The following is a 15,372-nucleotide window of genomic DNA, read 5'->3' as shown; positions in this document are numbered from 1 at the left end:
TGTGTTCCAAAGATGAACGAATGTCTGGCGGGTTTGGACCAACATGAGGGTGAGTAGTTAATGACAGAATTTTCATTTTTGGCTGAACTAACCCTTTAAAAGTCCATAGATATAGATACCGGCAGTTTGTACTGTACTGTACATTGGATACAATGAGACCATTTTCCTGTTTGTAAATGTAAAGTTCAAAATAAAGCATTTTGAGTTCAGAAAATAGATGTGTGATTAATCTAATGTTTGTTCTGTTTGAATCAAACATATTAATCTGCATCTATGATGTACACCTAGAGACCCTGACCTCGATTTACCCCCACAGGTCTGAGAGGAACATCCTGTCCACTGACATTTGAGCAGAGGGGCAGTGACCCACAGAGGTTCCAACCCCCCACATGGCCCTCCAAATTATTTATGCTCCTAACATTTACACAGCACATTGCCTCTCTCAACACAAGCCTTTTTATGCTCCAGTGGGGGGGATTTCATGCAATGAAAATAGATGAATCTCATTACACAGGTTTGGATTTATTAGACAAAGTCTGGACAGTATTGGCAATGTTCATTTGACATGTTTTTTATACAACAGGAATAAATTGCTACTTTAAAAAAAAAATCAAAGAAAAAGGGTGCCACTAGGATAGGTTAAAAAAAAACTAATATTTTTGAGTTTTTTCTTTTTCCAAATGTCAGGTCAAATGCTATTATTAAAGCCAAAACAAGCTTCCATTCAGGTTCAAATTATCTTGGTAGGTTTTGTGGAGGGTCTCAAGTCAGTCGCTCCATGAGCAAAAGCACAGTCCTCACTGGGCAGAGGGCATCCGTGGGGATGGTGGGTGTGGAACCAGCAGAGTCGGGTCTTCAAGGCACCTGAGGGAGGGGGCTTGTGCTTGGAGGTTACTCTAGGGCTTTGACTTGATGTATGTGTCCTCCAGTCCCGAATAAAGACTCTTCCACCCTGCACTATGGAAAAAAGAGACAGACGCAGAGAGAAATGTCAGATATTATTGTCCTCACAATTTACCTGTAAGACTTGAAATGAGAATCATATCAGATTGGCAAACCAAGGGCATCCTTTTGAAGGGGTAATATTTTGTGGGGTATTAGCTGGTCGATAATGTTAACTAAAATGGCATTTTCTTTGAAGCTGAGGAGGTCTAATTCTCTATCTTCTTCAAGACACATTCACACTTCAATATGGATTCCTGTTCATCTTTCCAAATATAATTTTTTTAAGCACTAGCACATTTACATTGTCAATGATGTACATGTCAACAGCACTATAACAGCAGTTTATAGGAATCTGAATGAATGAGTGTAATTTGAATAAAGAGTTAAATAGAATAGTCAAATGTGTAGTTAAACTATTACACCAATGATCAATAGTCAATTAATGTTGAAACCTAAATCAACCTAACCTAAAGTCAGGTTTTTCAACCTAAAAGTTTAATTGGAATAAAATTAGTTTGCGCACTGAAAAGACAGAACGCAGGTTACCTTTACCTGCTCAATTGGAATCCGTCGTTGAGCCAATTGGGTGGGCCTTACAAAGTGAATCTAAGGGTGGAATGTAAGGATGGTTTCACTACAGCGGTTCAGGCTGCAGGATTGCTGAATGACTAAAGAAACGTTACCAGCAAGATGGTATTAGGGTGTAATGTACAGTTGTACATTTCTTGTCTATTACCACTCACTGCTACTTAATATGTAAATAAGCGCAAATATAAATACGTAAATAAGCGCAGTTATAATAGCAATATAAATATAATATATTTTAATATAATAATAATAATATAATTTGTTTAGGCACTATACCAAAAATAGCCACCAGGTGACACCCAAATTCCACCCAAGTTCTCCTTTGACAAATAAATGTCACAGTATCACTTCTATCACAAAACAGTTGCCAAATATGGAACCTTGAGTCTCAGATCTCTCTGACAATGTGTTTTGAAAAGATTACCAAAAAAAAAGATTATAAAATAGTAGAGCTATCAGGATTGCTTTTTTTTTTTTGTCAAATAGAGATCGCGATTCTGAACAGACAACTAAACATAATGGCCTGGTTTCACAAACAGGGCTTAGATTAATCCAGGATTAGGCCTTAGTTAAATTAGGACATTTAAGTCGCTTTTATAAACGTGCCTTAGAAAAAGAAAAAAACTTTACTGGTGTGCATCTTGAGACAAAACAATGGCACTGACATTTTAAGATATGTCAGTGCAAATTGTGTTCAGTTAAAACAGCTGTTTGCTCTCTCTGGGTCAGCGGCAGCGCAAACACAGAGTTGAATATTTCGGTAAGAGTTTGTCAATGGTTTAATAGACACCGGCGAATCAATGTCATTTAGGAACGAGATCGTGTGGGTGTTTGAATCGAGATTGTGATCTTTTAATGATTAATCGTGCAGTTCTATAAAATAGTTAAAATACATTTTGTAATATGAAACATGACACCGCCCACTAGGGGGAGGAGTCTGCTAGAAAGCTTAGTTAGAAAGCTCTGCTAGTACTGTTTCCATGGTAATGCAATGTCCGATCTGGTCTGTTCAAAACGGTTTTCACAGGAGGAATTTTGAGGTTTTTAAGCTTTCGAATGATAGATAATTTATGATGATTTCTAAAAAATGTGATAGAAAAAAAGGCAATACAAAAAAAAGAGTGCCAAGCATCCCGCTAGCGGGACGGTGACAGTTCTTCTACTTACGGCTGGGCGATAAAACAATAATAATCACGATATAAATTTCCCTGATAAAACGATAACAAGAGTTTGATAGATGTTCAATATAATGTTTATGCGCCAAAAACCCAAACAGCGTGACTCATCTGAACAGCGCCACACAGACCATTTATCCGCACGTCTCAACGACCCTAGCTAGCCTCCATTAATTTCTGGTAATATTGTCCTCCTTGACGATTACTACATCCCCAACTTGAAAATTTATTTTAGGCATATGCCAATGTTGTCTGAGGATTACGTTGGCCAGGTACAGGGGGTGGTGTGGCGCAATGGATAAGACACATGCCTTTGGTGTGAGAGACCCGGGTTCGAATCCACTGTGAGACACCAATGTGTCCCTGAGCAAGACACTTAACCCCTAGTTGCTCCAGAGGCGTGCGACCTCTGACATATATAGCAATTGTAAGTCGCTTTGGATAAAAGCGTCAGCTAAATGTAAATGTATACTGTATACTGTATTCTTTGCGCAATCTGCTCCAAAATGGTTGACACATACTGCACTCTCCACCACCTTTTCCTGGCCAACAAATCTTGACAGACAAATTTGCCAAGAGGAGGAAGAGGCACTAATGTCTTCATTGTGAGTAAATTATTAGGCGACAAAGGCTCAACACACCTTGGGCCCTATTTTAACGATCTGAAATGTTTTTTCCTAAATTACGACATATGCTCTCAATGACAAATGCAGAAAAGTTAGTTCATGCGTTCAAGACCTCAAGGCTAGATTATTGTAATGCTCTACTGGGTGGTTGCCCAGCACGCTTAAACTCCAACTGGTTCAAAAAGCAGCAGCTAGAGTTCTAACTAGAACCAGGAAGTATGACCATATTAGCCAGGTTCTGTAAACATTGCATTGGCTCCCTATTAAACATTGCATATATTTTAAAATCTTGCTATTTACTTACAAAGCACTAAATGGTATTGCTCCTCGGTATTTATAGTTACAACGCATTATAGTCTGTCTCATCTATTGCAAAATTCTGGCCAGTTGATATTTAGTTATTTAGCACCCAAACTCTGGAACAGTCTTCCTAGCCTTGCTTGGGAAGCAGACACATTCTGTCAGTTTAAATCTAGACTAAAAACACATCTCTTTAACCTGGCATACACATAACCTTATCACAGGGGTGCCCAATCCTGCTCCTGCCGATCGACTGTCCTGCACAGTTCATCTCCAACCCTAATCAAACACACCTGCCTTTAATTTTCAAGTGATCCTGAAGACCTTAATTGGTTGCTTCAGGTGTGTTTGATTAGGGTTGGAGATGAACTGTGCAGGACAGTCGATCGGCAGGAGCAGGATTGGGCACCCCTGCCTTATCACATTTCCATTATTCACATCCGTTAAAGGATTGTTAGGCTGCATAAATTAGGTCAACCGGAACCAGGAACACTTCCCATAACACCCAATGTACTTGTTACTTGGGTTGGGTATCGTTTTAATTTTAACAATTCCGATTTTGATTATGCTTATCAATTCCGATTCTTATCGATTCCTAATTTTTATTCCATTAAGGTAAAAAAACAAAAAAAAAACAGCCTTAGATATCATTCACATTTAGTCTTATTGCAAAACATTTAATTGTAGCTGAATATCTTGAACAAAAATCAACAGGCTAAACACTTACGTTTGAATGTTTGCCTGTGGTTTAAAAATACCATAAAAAAAAACAACTAGCCTAACTAATATAAATTTCAAGCATTATTAAAGACAAGTAAACACTCAGTAATTAAAAAAGAACAAATAAAAAATTTGCAAATCGAAACAAATAGATACAACTGAACAAAGATATGATTGAAATGAACAGTGTTTTAAGATTTTCAGGTATTCAGGTACAGAAACTGTAATCAAATGTAAAATAACACTGCACTTTATAAATAAAATATACATTACAAATATAGTTACAAAAGTAATTCAGTCAAGAACAAGTGAAGCTTCTCTTTGTCTTTTGTTGTTTGATTAGTGTTATTACAGAGACGGCAGCTGCTGTTACTTTAAGAGTTGCCCATAGTTACATCCATAGTTAGTTACACATGCCTGCAGCAGTGATAACAGCGAGAGTCGTCTCGCACTTGAATGTTTTAAAAGCAGTTTTTTTTCTGTGCACACATTTTAGATGTGTGATGCACAGAAAACAGCGCGTGAGTCTCCTCACGCTTGAATTGCTTGAAGTCATATTGAAATTCTCACAAAGGAATTGATAAGAGGAATCGACATTTTTATTTTATAATAAGTATCCGATTCCTGACCTCAAGTATTCCCAACTCTTCTTGTTACATTGTAAAAAGAATGGCATCTACGCTAATATTAGTCTCTCCGTTTATCCCGAGGTTACTGTAGTTAGCCGTACCCGGTCTGTATCCAGATCAGATGAAGGACCTGCACCTAGACACGACCACAAAGCAGCCCTGAAGGTCAGCAGAGATCCTGTCAACTAGACAATCCCCTGTGAAGGCCTTGTCGACACGACAGCCATCAGCACAGATCCCAGCAAAGACCACAAGAACTGAAGCGGGGTTTCTCAAAAGGTTTTTTTCTCCTTCTGTCACCTGATGGACTTTGGGTTCCTTGCCACTGTTCGCCTCTGGCTTGCTTAGTTGGGGACACTTAGTATTCAACAATATTATTGATTTGACTGCACTGACACTATTGGATGAGAACTGAACTGAGCTGGTTGATGACATCACTTTTTCTGCAGAACTGCTTTATGGATGAAATTAACTAATTGAATAATTGATGATCTTTACAACGGAACTGAATCATTGCTGAACTGACTTCAGCTGAACAATGATACTATTTTCTTTTAGGGCTGCTGTATAGCTGAAATAAACTGTTTGCATCATTGAATAGTTTTCCTGTTATTACTGTAAAGCTGCTTTAAAACAATCTATATTGTATAAAATGCAATATAAATAAAAGTGGCTTGACTTGAATGGAACAGGGCTAAATACCTCTGAACACCTGGTGAATGTTTTTCAGTAGAGTCTGGAGACCACCACATTCTTTCTTTAGTGCTTGGAGGGTAGACCGGTCCAGGAGGTTGACTACTTCACTAATCAACAAACTTCCTGAGAAAAAAAAAGCAAAGAGATGGGATGAGGGGGATTAGAAAAGAGGCTAAAGAAGAAGAAAAGGTGGAGCAACAACAACAACAAGGAAGGTATATACAGAATGATGATATATAGAGCTGGTAAGTCCCGCCCCTTCCGCTAATCCCCCTGGACCTCAAAGTTGAAAAACCGTCAATGCAAGTGAATGGGAGAAAATAATTATTTTCTGGTCCCGTTTGAATTTTGCCATGAATGTGAACATATGTTGTCTGTGAATTTTTTATAGAACTTTTCGTGTAAAGAATGCTACAATTTAGCGGGTAGAAGTTTGATACGGTTAGATTTTGTGTGAGAGCACTTTGTGGACTACAACTCTTCGCTGCTTTCGACGCGTTTGAAACGCCACCACCACTAGCACACGGCTCTAGCTCACGGATCCCGCTAAACATGACTGTGTCTTTGGTGCACTTCACCGCCTTCTTTCAGGGAGAGGACAAAATCGTTGAGGTTGGCGAAAACCACGGGTAAGTCAACTTTATGGGGTGACGTCACATAGGCGACATGTAGTCTTTCTCGTTATGTCTTTTCCACAACTGCTAGCCGAAGAATCATACCATATACTGTCAAACTTGTAACATGAAAGATTATATAAAAAATTCACAGACAACATATGTTCACATTCATGGCACAATTCAAACGGGACCAGAAAATAATTATTTTCTCCCATTCACTTGCATTGACGGTTTTTCAACTTTGAGGTCCAGCGGGGTTTTACGGAAGGGGCGGGACTTACCAGCTCTATACAGAAATAGCATACCAATCATAGATACCAATTTTGCCAGTAAGCCAAACTTCCTGTCCTCCATTTTTATTTTCTTTAACCTACTTTTTTAAACTCCTAGGTAGTTGCTCCGATTTTTTTAACGAAAATTGAATCAGATCATCCTCAGACCATGCCGACAAGAAAACATGGAATTCAAGTTGATTTGTCAAACCGTTCTCAATTAACGCATTAAATGAATTCAACGAAGAGCACGCAAAAATGGACGTGAGGATATATCTCCACAACGCTTTAGCATATTCTGACCAAACTTGGTGTGTGTTATGACAACTAGGAGTGTGCGATAAATATCATAATTGCTGTTTTTACACTGTGTGATATGACATTAGAGTATATCCCTCACACACACACAGAGCGAGTGCATGCACACTCTACATCAGTGGTTCTGAAACTAGGGTATGCTTACCCCTGGGGGTACCTGAGGTGACAGAGGGGGTACGAGAACAAAATGAGTTTTGGCCTTCATTTATTTCAAACCCACCTTAAAATAACATTAAAACTGAGCATGTTTTTTCCAATCAAATGACCTCATCTTTCGCTGTCAAAACTGACTGCATTCACACAAGCAGCGTGCTTATGACAAATTGGGTGCAGAGTATCTGCCTCAGCAAATCGCGCTACATTACTGCCGTTCTCAACAATGTACCTTTGTAAAAGTGGGGATTTAGCACTTACTAGCTTGAAGATCAAAAATAGACACAGACTGTGCATAGAGATCGATTTAAGATTCAAACTCTCTTTGATACAAAAACATACCCTGTGTGAATTCTTGTTTTCATTACTGATCATATATTATACGAGCAAGAATGCAACGTTTCCGAGTATCCACACGATTGCAAATGTAACATTGATTTTCAACAAACTAAAAGGTAATATTAAGTGATGTTCATTTTAAACACAGTACTGTCAGTATTTGTTGCTCTATTTTGGCAACAAAATAATAGTTCCAACAAAAGCCACAGCAGAGCTGCAGCACACAGCGGTGTTTCGTGAACGAATCTGCAGCTTTGAACGAATTGTGAGAGTCAATGATTCAATGACCCATTCATAAATAAAGCCACTTGCTTCGTTACTGAATGAATGACTCACTGATAAAGACAGTGACTTACTGCCACCTACTGGTGGTTTTAATTTTATATTTATATTTCTCTATAGAAATTTTAATTTTATTTAATTATTATTATTAGGATTTTTGGAGCAAATATTGTCCCTTAGTGGTAAAGGTGTGACTGCAGTCTAAGTAGAAGAGAGGGGGTACGCAAAAGAATGTTAAATGCCTCAGTAGGGTATGTCACTCTAAAAAGTTTGAGAACCACTGCTCTACATGATCATAACCTAGTGCGGGTGCGCAATTAGAGCGCACGCTTTCACTGCGTGATTAAGTCTAATTTATATCATTCAATATATCACAAAAAATTTGCAATTGTTCTCCAGATATCAGCATGACAACAAATGTGATATTGATTTTATACAAGTTTAATAAACAAGAAGTTAATATTAAGAGACTTTTGTTAGGCACCATATTGCTTGTTTTTGCTCTATTTTGCCAACAAAAATAGTTCAAAACAAAGCCACAGCACTGTAATTGCGTCTCTGAGCAACACACGGCGGTGTTTCCTTACTGAATGAATCAGCTTTTTGAACAAATCAGTTGAATCAATTACTGACATAGATGAAGACAGTCAAATGCTTAGTTCCTGAATGAATCAGCCGTTTGAATGAATCGGCTGAATCTCTATGACTCACTCATTAACAGAGACTTGCTCCCACCTACTGGCGGTTTTAATTTCACATATGAAGTATGTTTTCATGATTTAAATCATTTCAAATATCAATATTCAACGTTTTATGTTTAAAACATCAAAACATTATTTATGCATTTGTAACTGCAGGCTATTCATTTGTCACCCCTGAGCTGCATTAATTAACGGGGTAGTAAAGTGCTCCAGTTTACCGGTGACAATCTTTAGCTTCAGCTCAAAAAGCAATGCACGACATTAATAACTATGGTTGGGTCTGTCATATACACTACCAGTCAAAAGTTTTGGATCGGTAAGATTTTTAATGTTTTTAAAATAAGTCAAGGCTCACCAAGGCTGCATTTATTTGATTAAAAGTACAAAACAAAAAAACAGTAGTTTTGTTAAATATTACGACAATTTAAAATAACTGTGTTCTATTTTAAAGGGGTCGTATAATGCCATTTTTGTACAAGCTAATATGATTCTTTAGGGTCTAAATTAAAAGTTTTTAATATACTTTAATTAAAAATTCTCATTAGTATTGTAAGAAAACACTCATTTTACCTGTTCAAAAACAGCTCTGTTTTCAGCAAGCCGTTTAAGTGCATGTGTCTTTAAATGATAATGAGCTTTGCTCACCCCGCCCCTCTGTTTCTGTGGGGCGTTTTGACAATACACATGGAGTGTTGCCTTGACAACAGTTGAGGGTATATTTTGAAGAATGGCAGCGGGAATCTCTGAGGACACAGTGAAACTGTATCAATTTGAACCGGAGTCGGACCCGGAACATAATGACGGCCCCGAAGAAGTTCGACAATTAAGGCTCGAAAAGGACGTTTCTGAATGGTTGGTTAACGTAATGTCACTTTAATCTATCTTTGTGTGTACTGGCAGGGTAGAGTAGTGAGATACGAACGCTACGTGTTTACTGATGTATACGTTAGTTCATTGACAGATTGATGTTACAGCTAATGGTCATGAAAAAAAAAATTCCGGTAAATGTAGGCTCGTCAGTGATGCGTAACGTTATCTATGCAGTGTTAGGTACAACTGTCAGGGCTGAAGCACTGACATGAGGTCACGGCAGGAATGTTTCTAACAGTAGTTGAAGGACACCTAAGAATTTTGTATTACTATTCATCTTCATGCAGTTATAACTGTTTTTTTTACATTACTTCTTAATCAGTAACAGACACCGTTATAAACCATCTACAAAAGTAAGCTTAGTGTAGTATTACCACGTTAACTTTTACACCTTCGTACACAGTTTGTAATAACACAATAACCATAATGCGTTGTTCATTATAAACGTGGGATTATGAATTATATTGAGAACGTCGTACATAGAAAACATGCCGTAATGTACCCTTTAGTGTAAACCTTAGCCGCATTCATCGTGAAGCGTGCAAGCGATTTGCAAAGATTAATATAAAGATTAATATAAAGGTTAATAAAATGTTACACTCACTTCTTCTGGAGGTGCAGCAGGAACATGAATAGTTGGTACCGATCCTTTTTTCAGGAGCAGCTTCTTAGCAAAACCAGCTTTATACTGACCCTCGTTTGTAAAGCAGTCTGGTGTGTGAAATGATTTGCGCAAACATGAAAGCATTGCTGTTGATCGTGGGGAATATTCCCTTCGAAAACAAAACTCAGCCACTGCGTCTTCAGCTGTTCGGATTTAGGAACATCAAAATGACTGCTGTGTTCGTTATTGCACCCAAGAACAGAACACCACAATCGCTTAGACGCTATTCTGCTCATAGACAGTGCTCCAGCGTATCAACAAAGGCGGACTATGATTACAGCTCGCTCACGAGCGAGGGTGGGTCTGTGTTGAAACGCTGCTGTCAATTAACAATCGTGGGAGGGGCGTCCGACGGTGTAACGTCACACGGTCGAACGGGCTTGATTTGAGACAGGGGAAAACATATAAGATAAAAAAAAAACACTGGATGGATTTTTATCATTTTATGATGGTTGTGTACAGGCACTGCCAACACACATTTCAATACAATCAACTTGTAAAAGTGCATGTACCATTATATGACCCCTTTAATATATTTTGAAATGTAATGTATTCCTGTGATCAAAGCTGAATTTTCAGCATCATTACTCCAGTCTTCAGTGTCACATGATCCTTCAGAAATCATTCTAATATGTGGATTTGATGCTCAAAAAACATTCATTATGATTATCAATGTTGAAAACGGTTATTAAACTTTTTTTTTTTTTCAGTATTCTGAATAGAAATAGAATAGAAAGTTCAAAAGAACAGCATTTATTTGAAATATAATCTTTTGTAACATTATAAATGTCTTTACTGTAACTTCTGATCAATTTAATTAATCCTTGATGAATAAAGTATTTAATTATTTTATTTATTTTCCCAAAAATATAAAATAAAATTCTTACTGACCCCAAACTTTTGAACAGTAATGTTTAATGTTACAAAAGCTTTCTATTTCAGATAAATGCTGTTCTTTTGAACTTTCTATTCATCAAAGAATCCTGAAATAAAAATGTAAATAACCGTTTTCAACATTGATAATAATGAGCAATGTTTCTTGAGCATCAAATCATCATTTTAGACTGATTTCTGAAGAATCATGTGACTGGTTAAAACCGTTTATTTCTCTTACAATAGGCTTCATAAAACACATAATTTTAGAGATATCATCCTCAGATTTGAAATGAAGCATGACCACAATTGTGGCTACACTTTAGTTGTGGTTATAAGTTGCAATACTACATTCACATAATATTTTTATACATTTAAAGGGGTGGTTCACTGCTTTTTTTCTTTGCATGATTGTGTTTATGGGGTGCAATATAACATGTCTTCGTGTTTTTTTGTTTTTTTTTAAGCCTTATTTTTCATAAATTTCACCTTTATTGTAAGCCGCTTTCTCCTCTGTCATTTGAACGACCGGTTGACTTCCTGATTCTATGAAACCACTCCCTCAGAAACAGGCAATGGGCTCAGATTGGTTAGTTGGGCCGGTGTGTTGTAATTGGCTAAACTGCGTAGTGCATGTTGTCCGGAAACTTCACGCCCATTACCTTTACGGGCGAAAGTTGCATGTGTCTCCGGTCAAATGTAAATAATGGTGTCAATACTGCCGTATCAGTTTGAGCCAGAATCAGACCCAGAAAGCGGCAATGAAGAGAGTCAAGCAGAACCTCCGCAAACACGGCTCTTACAAAACGTTTCTGAATGGTACTTTTTTTATTTATTTTTATTCTATTCTATTCTATTCTATTCTATTCTATTCTATTCTATTCTATTCTATTCTATATTATATAAGAATTTCGATACGCTGTTACTTGAAAATGCTACTGCTGCTTGTTAGCTTTTGAGATACGGTTTGTTGTTGCGATTACATATCATTTTTTGAACTTTATACACATTTGTCTTATACACACAAAATAGTATCGAACTAACTGGCTACTATAAACAAACAGCGTTGGCATTGGTTTACGTTCTTGATCAAATCGAAAAATTACGTCATAAAGTATACATGGAAAATACATTTACAAAATTAGTACATAATTACAAATTCAGGTCCAAAATGTTTGTACGCGTTTGTCATAGACACACGAAATAGTATAACTAAGTGGCTACTAAGCCAGCGCTGGCATTTGTTTACGTCCTTGATAAAACTAAAACATTACGTCTGAAATTATACATGCAAATACATTTAAAATTATTAAGTCTTACTTACAGGTTGTGGCCCAACAACTGCTGCCTCTGGTTTTAAAGTTGCAACTGCTTCATGTTTTAGTAACAGTTTCTTGTTGAATCCGGCATTGAATTCGTGGAGATTCTGGAAGCTGTCTTCCGTAAAATTTTCAGGAACATAATCAAACATAAATTTTAGCCATTGTTGACGAACTACAGCGTCCGTAGGAAGCCCGAACACAGAAGACCTGACAGCTGGGTGAAAATAACACACTTTCGACGGCATGGCTACAGCTCTCCACTATAATTCCGGAGGGAGGGTTGATGTAAATTTATGGGTTAGTTACGTGTAAAACCCGGGAAGTATCTCGTTGTAGTCCCATTCGAGTCGTTTTTGTAGGCATTAAACTTCCTGATTTTTTAAATTCGATATCTCTGCTTACGTTGAACTTTCAGCGCAGCAACTTTGCAGATACTGTTCATGCACCAACAGCAACATTACACACTATTTAAAATGAAAAAAGTGAAATCGCAAATCAACCACCCCTTTAATAAATATATTCTTAATATTTGTTGTTTTTGTTTTTATGTTTGAGCTTATATATCTCAATATTAATAACAGTCTGATTAATTTGGAGTATTGAACTGTAATCTCTCAAGGGTTGGCTTTCTAAATATTTGTTGGTTATGTGTCAATTCAGAATGACTAATGAGCTTTTTATTTTGGGTATGTCATGTATGCATCACTTGCCAAAATTGGGGCTGACTGGTAAGGGGTTAAACATTGTTGGAAACGTTTGGGATAATGCAAGTACACAAGTCAATAAAATATATAACATTGTTCAAGTGGTTTTTGGACATTTTAATATACAAATTTTACAATATTATTTTTGTGTGAAATTGTCCATTCAAGCGTAAGATGACGTAAAAGAGTGCTTTATTCAGTATTCACGTTCTGTCAGACAGCTTTCTGGGAGCATGCTTTGGATGTGCAGTTTGTGCAGACAAAACTCACACAGCATGCGCAAGTTATCTTTCACGTCTTGATTAAATTTGCAAGGCTTAAAAATGTGTGCAAATTATCAACTTTCATGACTACGCATCACTGGTCCGATCGGGACAGTTCTGTCAACGAGCCCTGCATGTATTCTCTCTTTCTCTCATGGTGGGAGCGCGTGTGGGAGAGAAAGTGACAGAGGGCGCTCTCTAAGCCAAGCTCTCTAAACTTAGTAAAGCTAAGCAGGCAATGAAATGATATCTGCGCTAAACTTATTTTTTGCCTCCAACTCAATTATAGGTGATTGTAATCATACAATTTACTAATTGTGAAATTTGGACGCATATGCAAGTGATTTACTCCAGACCCTTAGAGGTACGATAGTGTTTAGCATAAGCCCTGTTTTTAAAGGCCTATTAAAATGTTCATTATAAAATGTATATTACTAATTTGATTCTCAATTAAAAAAACAATCCATAGCATTACTGTAAATAACATCTGTGGTATTATCTAAAAAAAAAGAAAAAGAAAAAAAAAGCTGACATTCAACAGAGAGCTTAAAGGTGGTATCAGCGATTTCAGGCCCAAAAATAAATGTTCAAATTCATCTAATCTTTTCTAACGATCCGATAGCTGCCAAGTTTTTGTAATAGAATAATTTGCAAAGGCAATCAGAATACAGGTATGATCATCCTCAGGAATTCCACTGAACCTTTCACAACAGAGATTGAAAGTGGTAGGCTACTATTTGGCCTATTTAAATTGCCATTTCTGTGCATTTCTTCTCTATGTTTGAGTGTCAGAATTAATTGAAAGTAGTTACTTCCACAGAGGTCATTCCACACTTAGAGAAAGAGAAAGTAGTAGAAGCTCAGTTTGACAGATGGTAAGGTCAATTCCTGAATAGATTCCATGTCCCGGGTGTAAATAGTTTGCTCTGATTAAACCATAAGCTATTGTGGCTGTTAAAATTTATTTTAAGTATGAAGAGGGAAACTGCTCTACAGTATTTCCAAGTCTTGATATTTTATATGAGAGTAATAGTTCTTTGCATGGTCAAACGTAATTCTGTTACTTGTAAATTGTACATTAAATAGTCCGCTGTAAAATCAGTGTGCCTAGCCCCCAACCAAACACATTTTTGCACATGTGAAGGGTGCTGTTTTACGTGGATATTGGCAAGTACAAAGCCTTGTTTACATAATGAATAATATTAGCAACCTAATGTTAAATGTTATAACCATATTGAATATGGAAACATTTGGATTCGTGTTGAATGAGAGAGGTAGGCTACATGAGCCTAATGTCATTTCCGTTTTACTTTAAATTAATTAATTTTAGCTTGATGTTTGTATGTTGTTTATAAGGAATGCCACTATAGCCCAATTTTATTTTAGAATTTAATATTTTACAGCTACTTTTTTTCATTCTGTTCGGTTCTGAATACTGTTAAATTTAAAGGATTTGTTGTGGAGTAAGTGGAAATAAAAGCCTCATAATTTATAATGCTTCATTATCAAATATATTATTATTTAATATATTATTATTAAAGTTCATAATGCTGTAAGAATTGATAAATTAGGAAATTCCAGACAGTATGTTTCTGGGTTGACCAGACCCTGAGAGGACAAAAGGACCTCTCTGGAGATTACCATTTGAACTGGCCCTCGTGCACCATTGAGACGAAAGTCTCAAAATCTACATCTCTTTCCCTCTCCCCTCACCCCCTCTCTCTCATGCTCAGATGATCACCTGGTTTCTCCCAAGAAAATGTATAGTTTAATGTGAATGATTATCACAGAGTAATAAAAATATAATTTAAAATGTCACAGTGCGACTGGTACAAATGTCCTATTTCCAGAATAAGTAAAACACAAGGTAATAAGGTTTTTGAAGGTTTATGGATAACTAGCATACAAGGAGGGGTTGGCCTCTAGACAAATGGTCTCCCTACACCCAGAGGTGCTACCTCTGAATGCAAATTTCTTTTGTTAGTACATGTTTACATGTGAAAGAGGTCTGGCTATTTAATGAAGTGCAGCAGGGAGATCGGGGCCCCTTTTCTGTACTTCAGATTGGCCCGTGAGGCTGAGAGATAGATCTCTCTTTAACCATTCATATCAAAAAAGCAACAAATATAAATAATAACAATTATTCTAATGTAAATAAATAAAGTCTTAATCTTTTACGAAAAGTCATTGCATTCATTCCCAAAATCAAAAACTGCGGAAAAGAATTCCATGCCACCATTGCTCTATACAGCACTGTCCTTTGCATAAGGTTAGTTCGACACGGAGGTAACAAAAAGCGACTCTCTGTTGACTGA

At 37.0% G+C, this 15,372-nt stretch overlaps 1 protein-coding gene across 1 annotated transcript in view; it reads right to left on the bottom strand.

Annotated features, from left to right (window-relative positions):
• Window positions 1-501: 501 nt before the first annotated feature.
• The window catches only part of trmt44 (tRNA methyltransferase 44 homolog), a 291,519-nt gene continuing 276,648 nt past the window's right edge, over window positions 502-15,372 (bottom strand). Inside the window, exons 10-11 of the mRNA XM_084403621.1 lie at window positions 5,686-5,802; window positions 502-957 (exon numbers count right to left, since the gene is read on the bottom strand). Of these exons, the coding sequence (XP_084259747.1) occupies window positions 731-957; window positions 5,686-5,802 (344 nt within the window). The 3' untranslated portion in view covers window positions 502-730. The remainder of the gene's footprint in view (window positions 958-5,685; window positions 5,803-15,372) is intronic.

The sequence above is a fragment of the Rutilus rutilus genome (genome assembly GCF_951802725.1).
Source record: "Rutilus rutilus genome assembly, chromosome: 3".
In the NCBI taxonomy this organism is placed as follows: domain Eukaryota; kingdom Metazoa; phylum Chordata; class Actinopteri; order Cypriniformes; family Leuciscidae; genus Rutilus; species Rutilus rutilus.
Note: the sequence above shows the minus strand (reverse complement) of the source record. Positions and strands in the feature narration are given on the sequence as shown.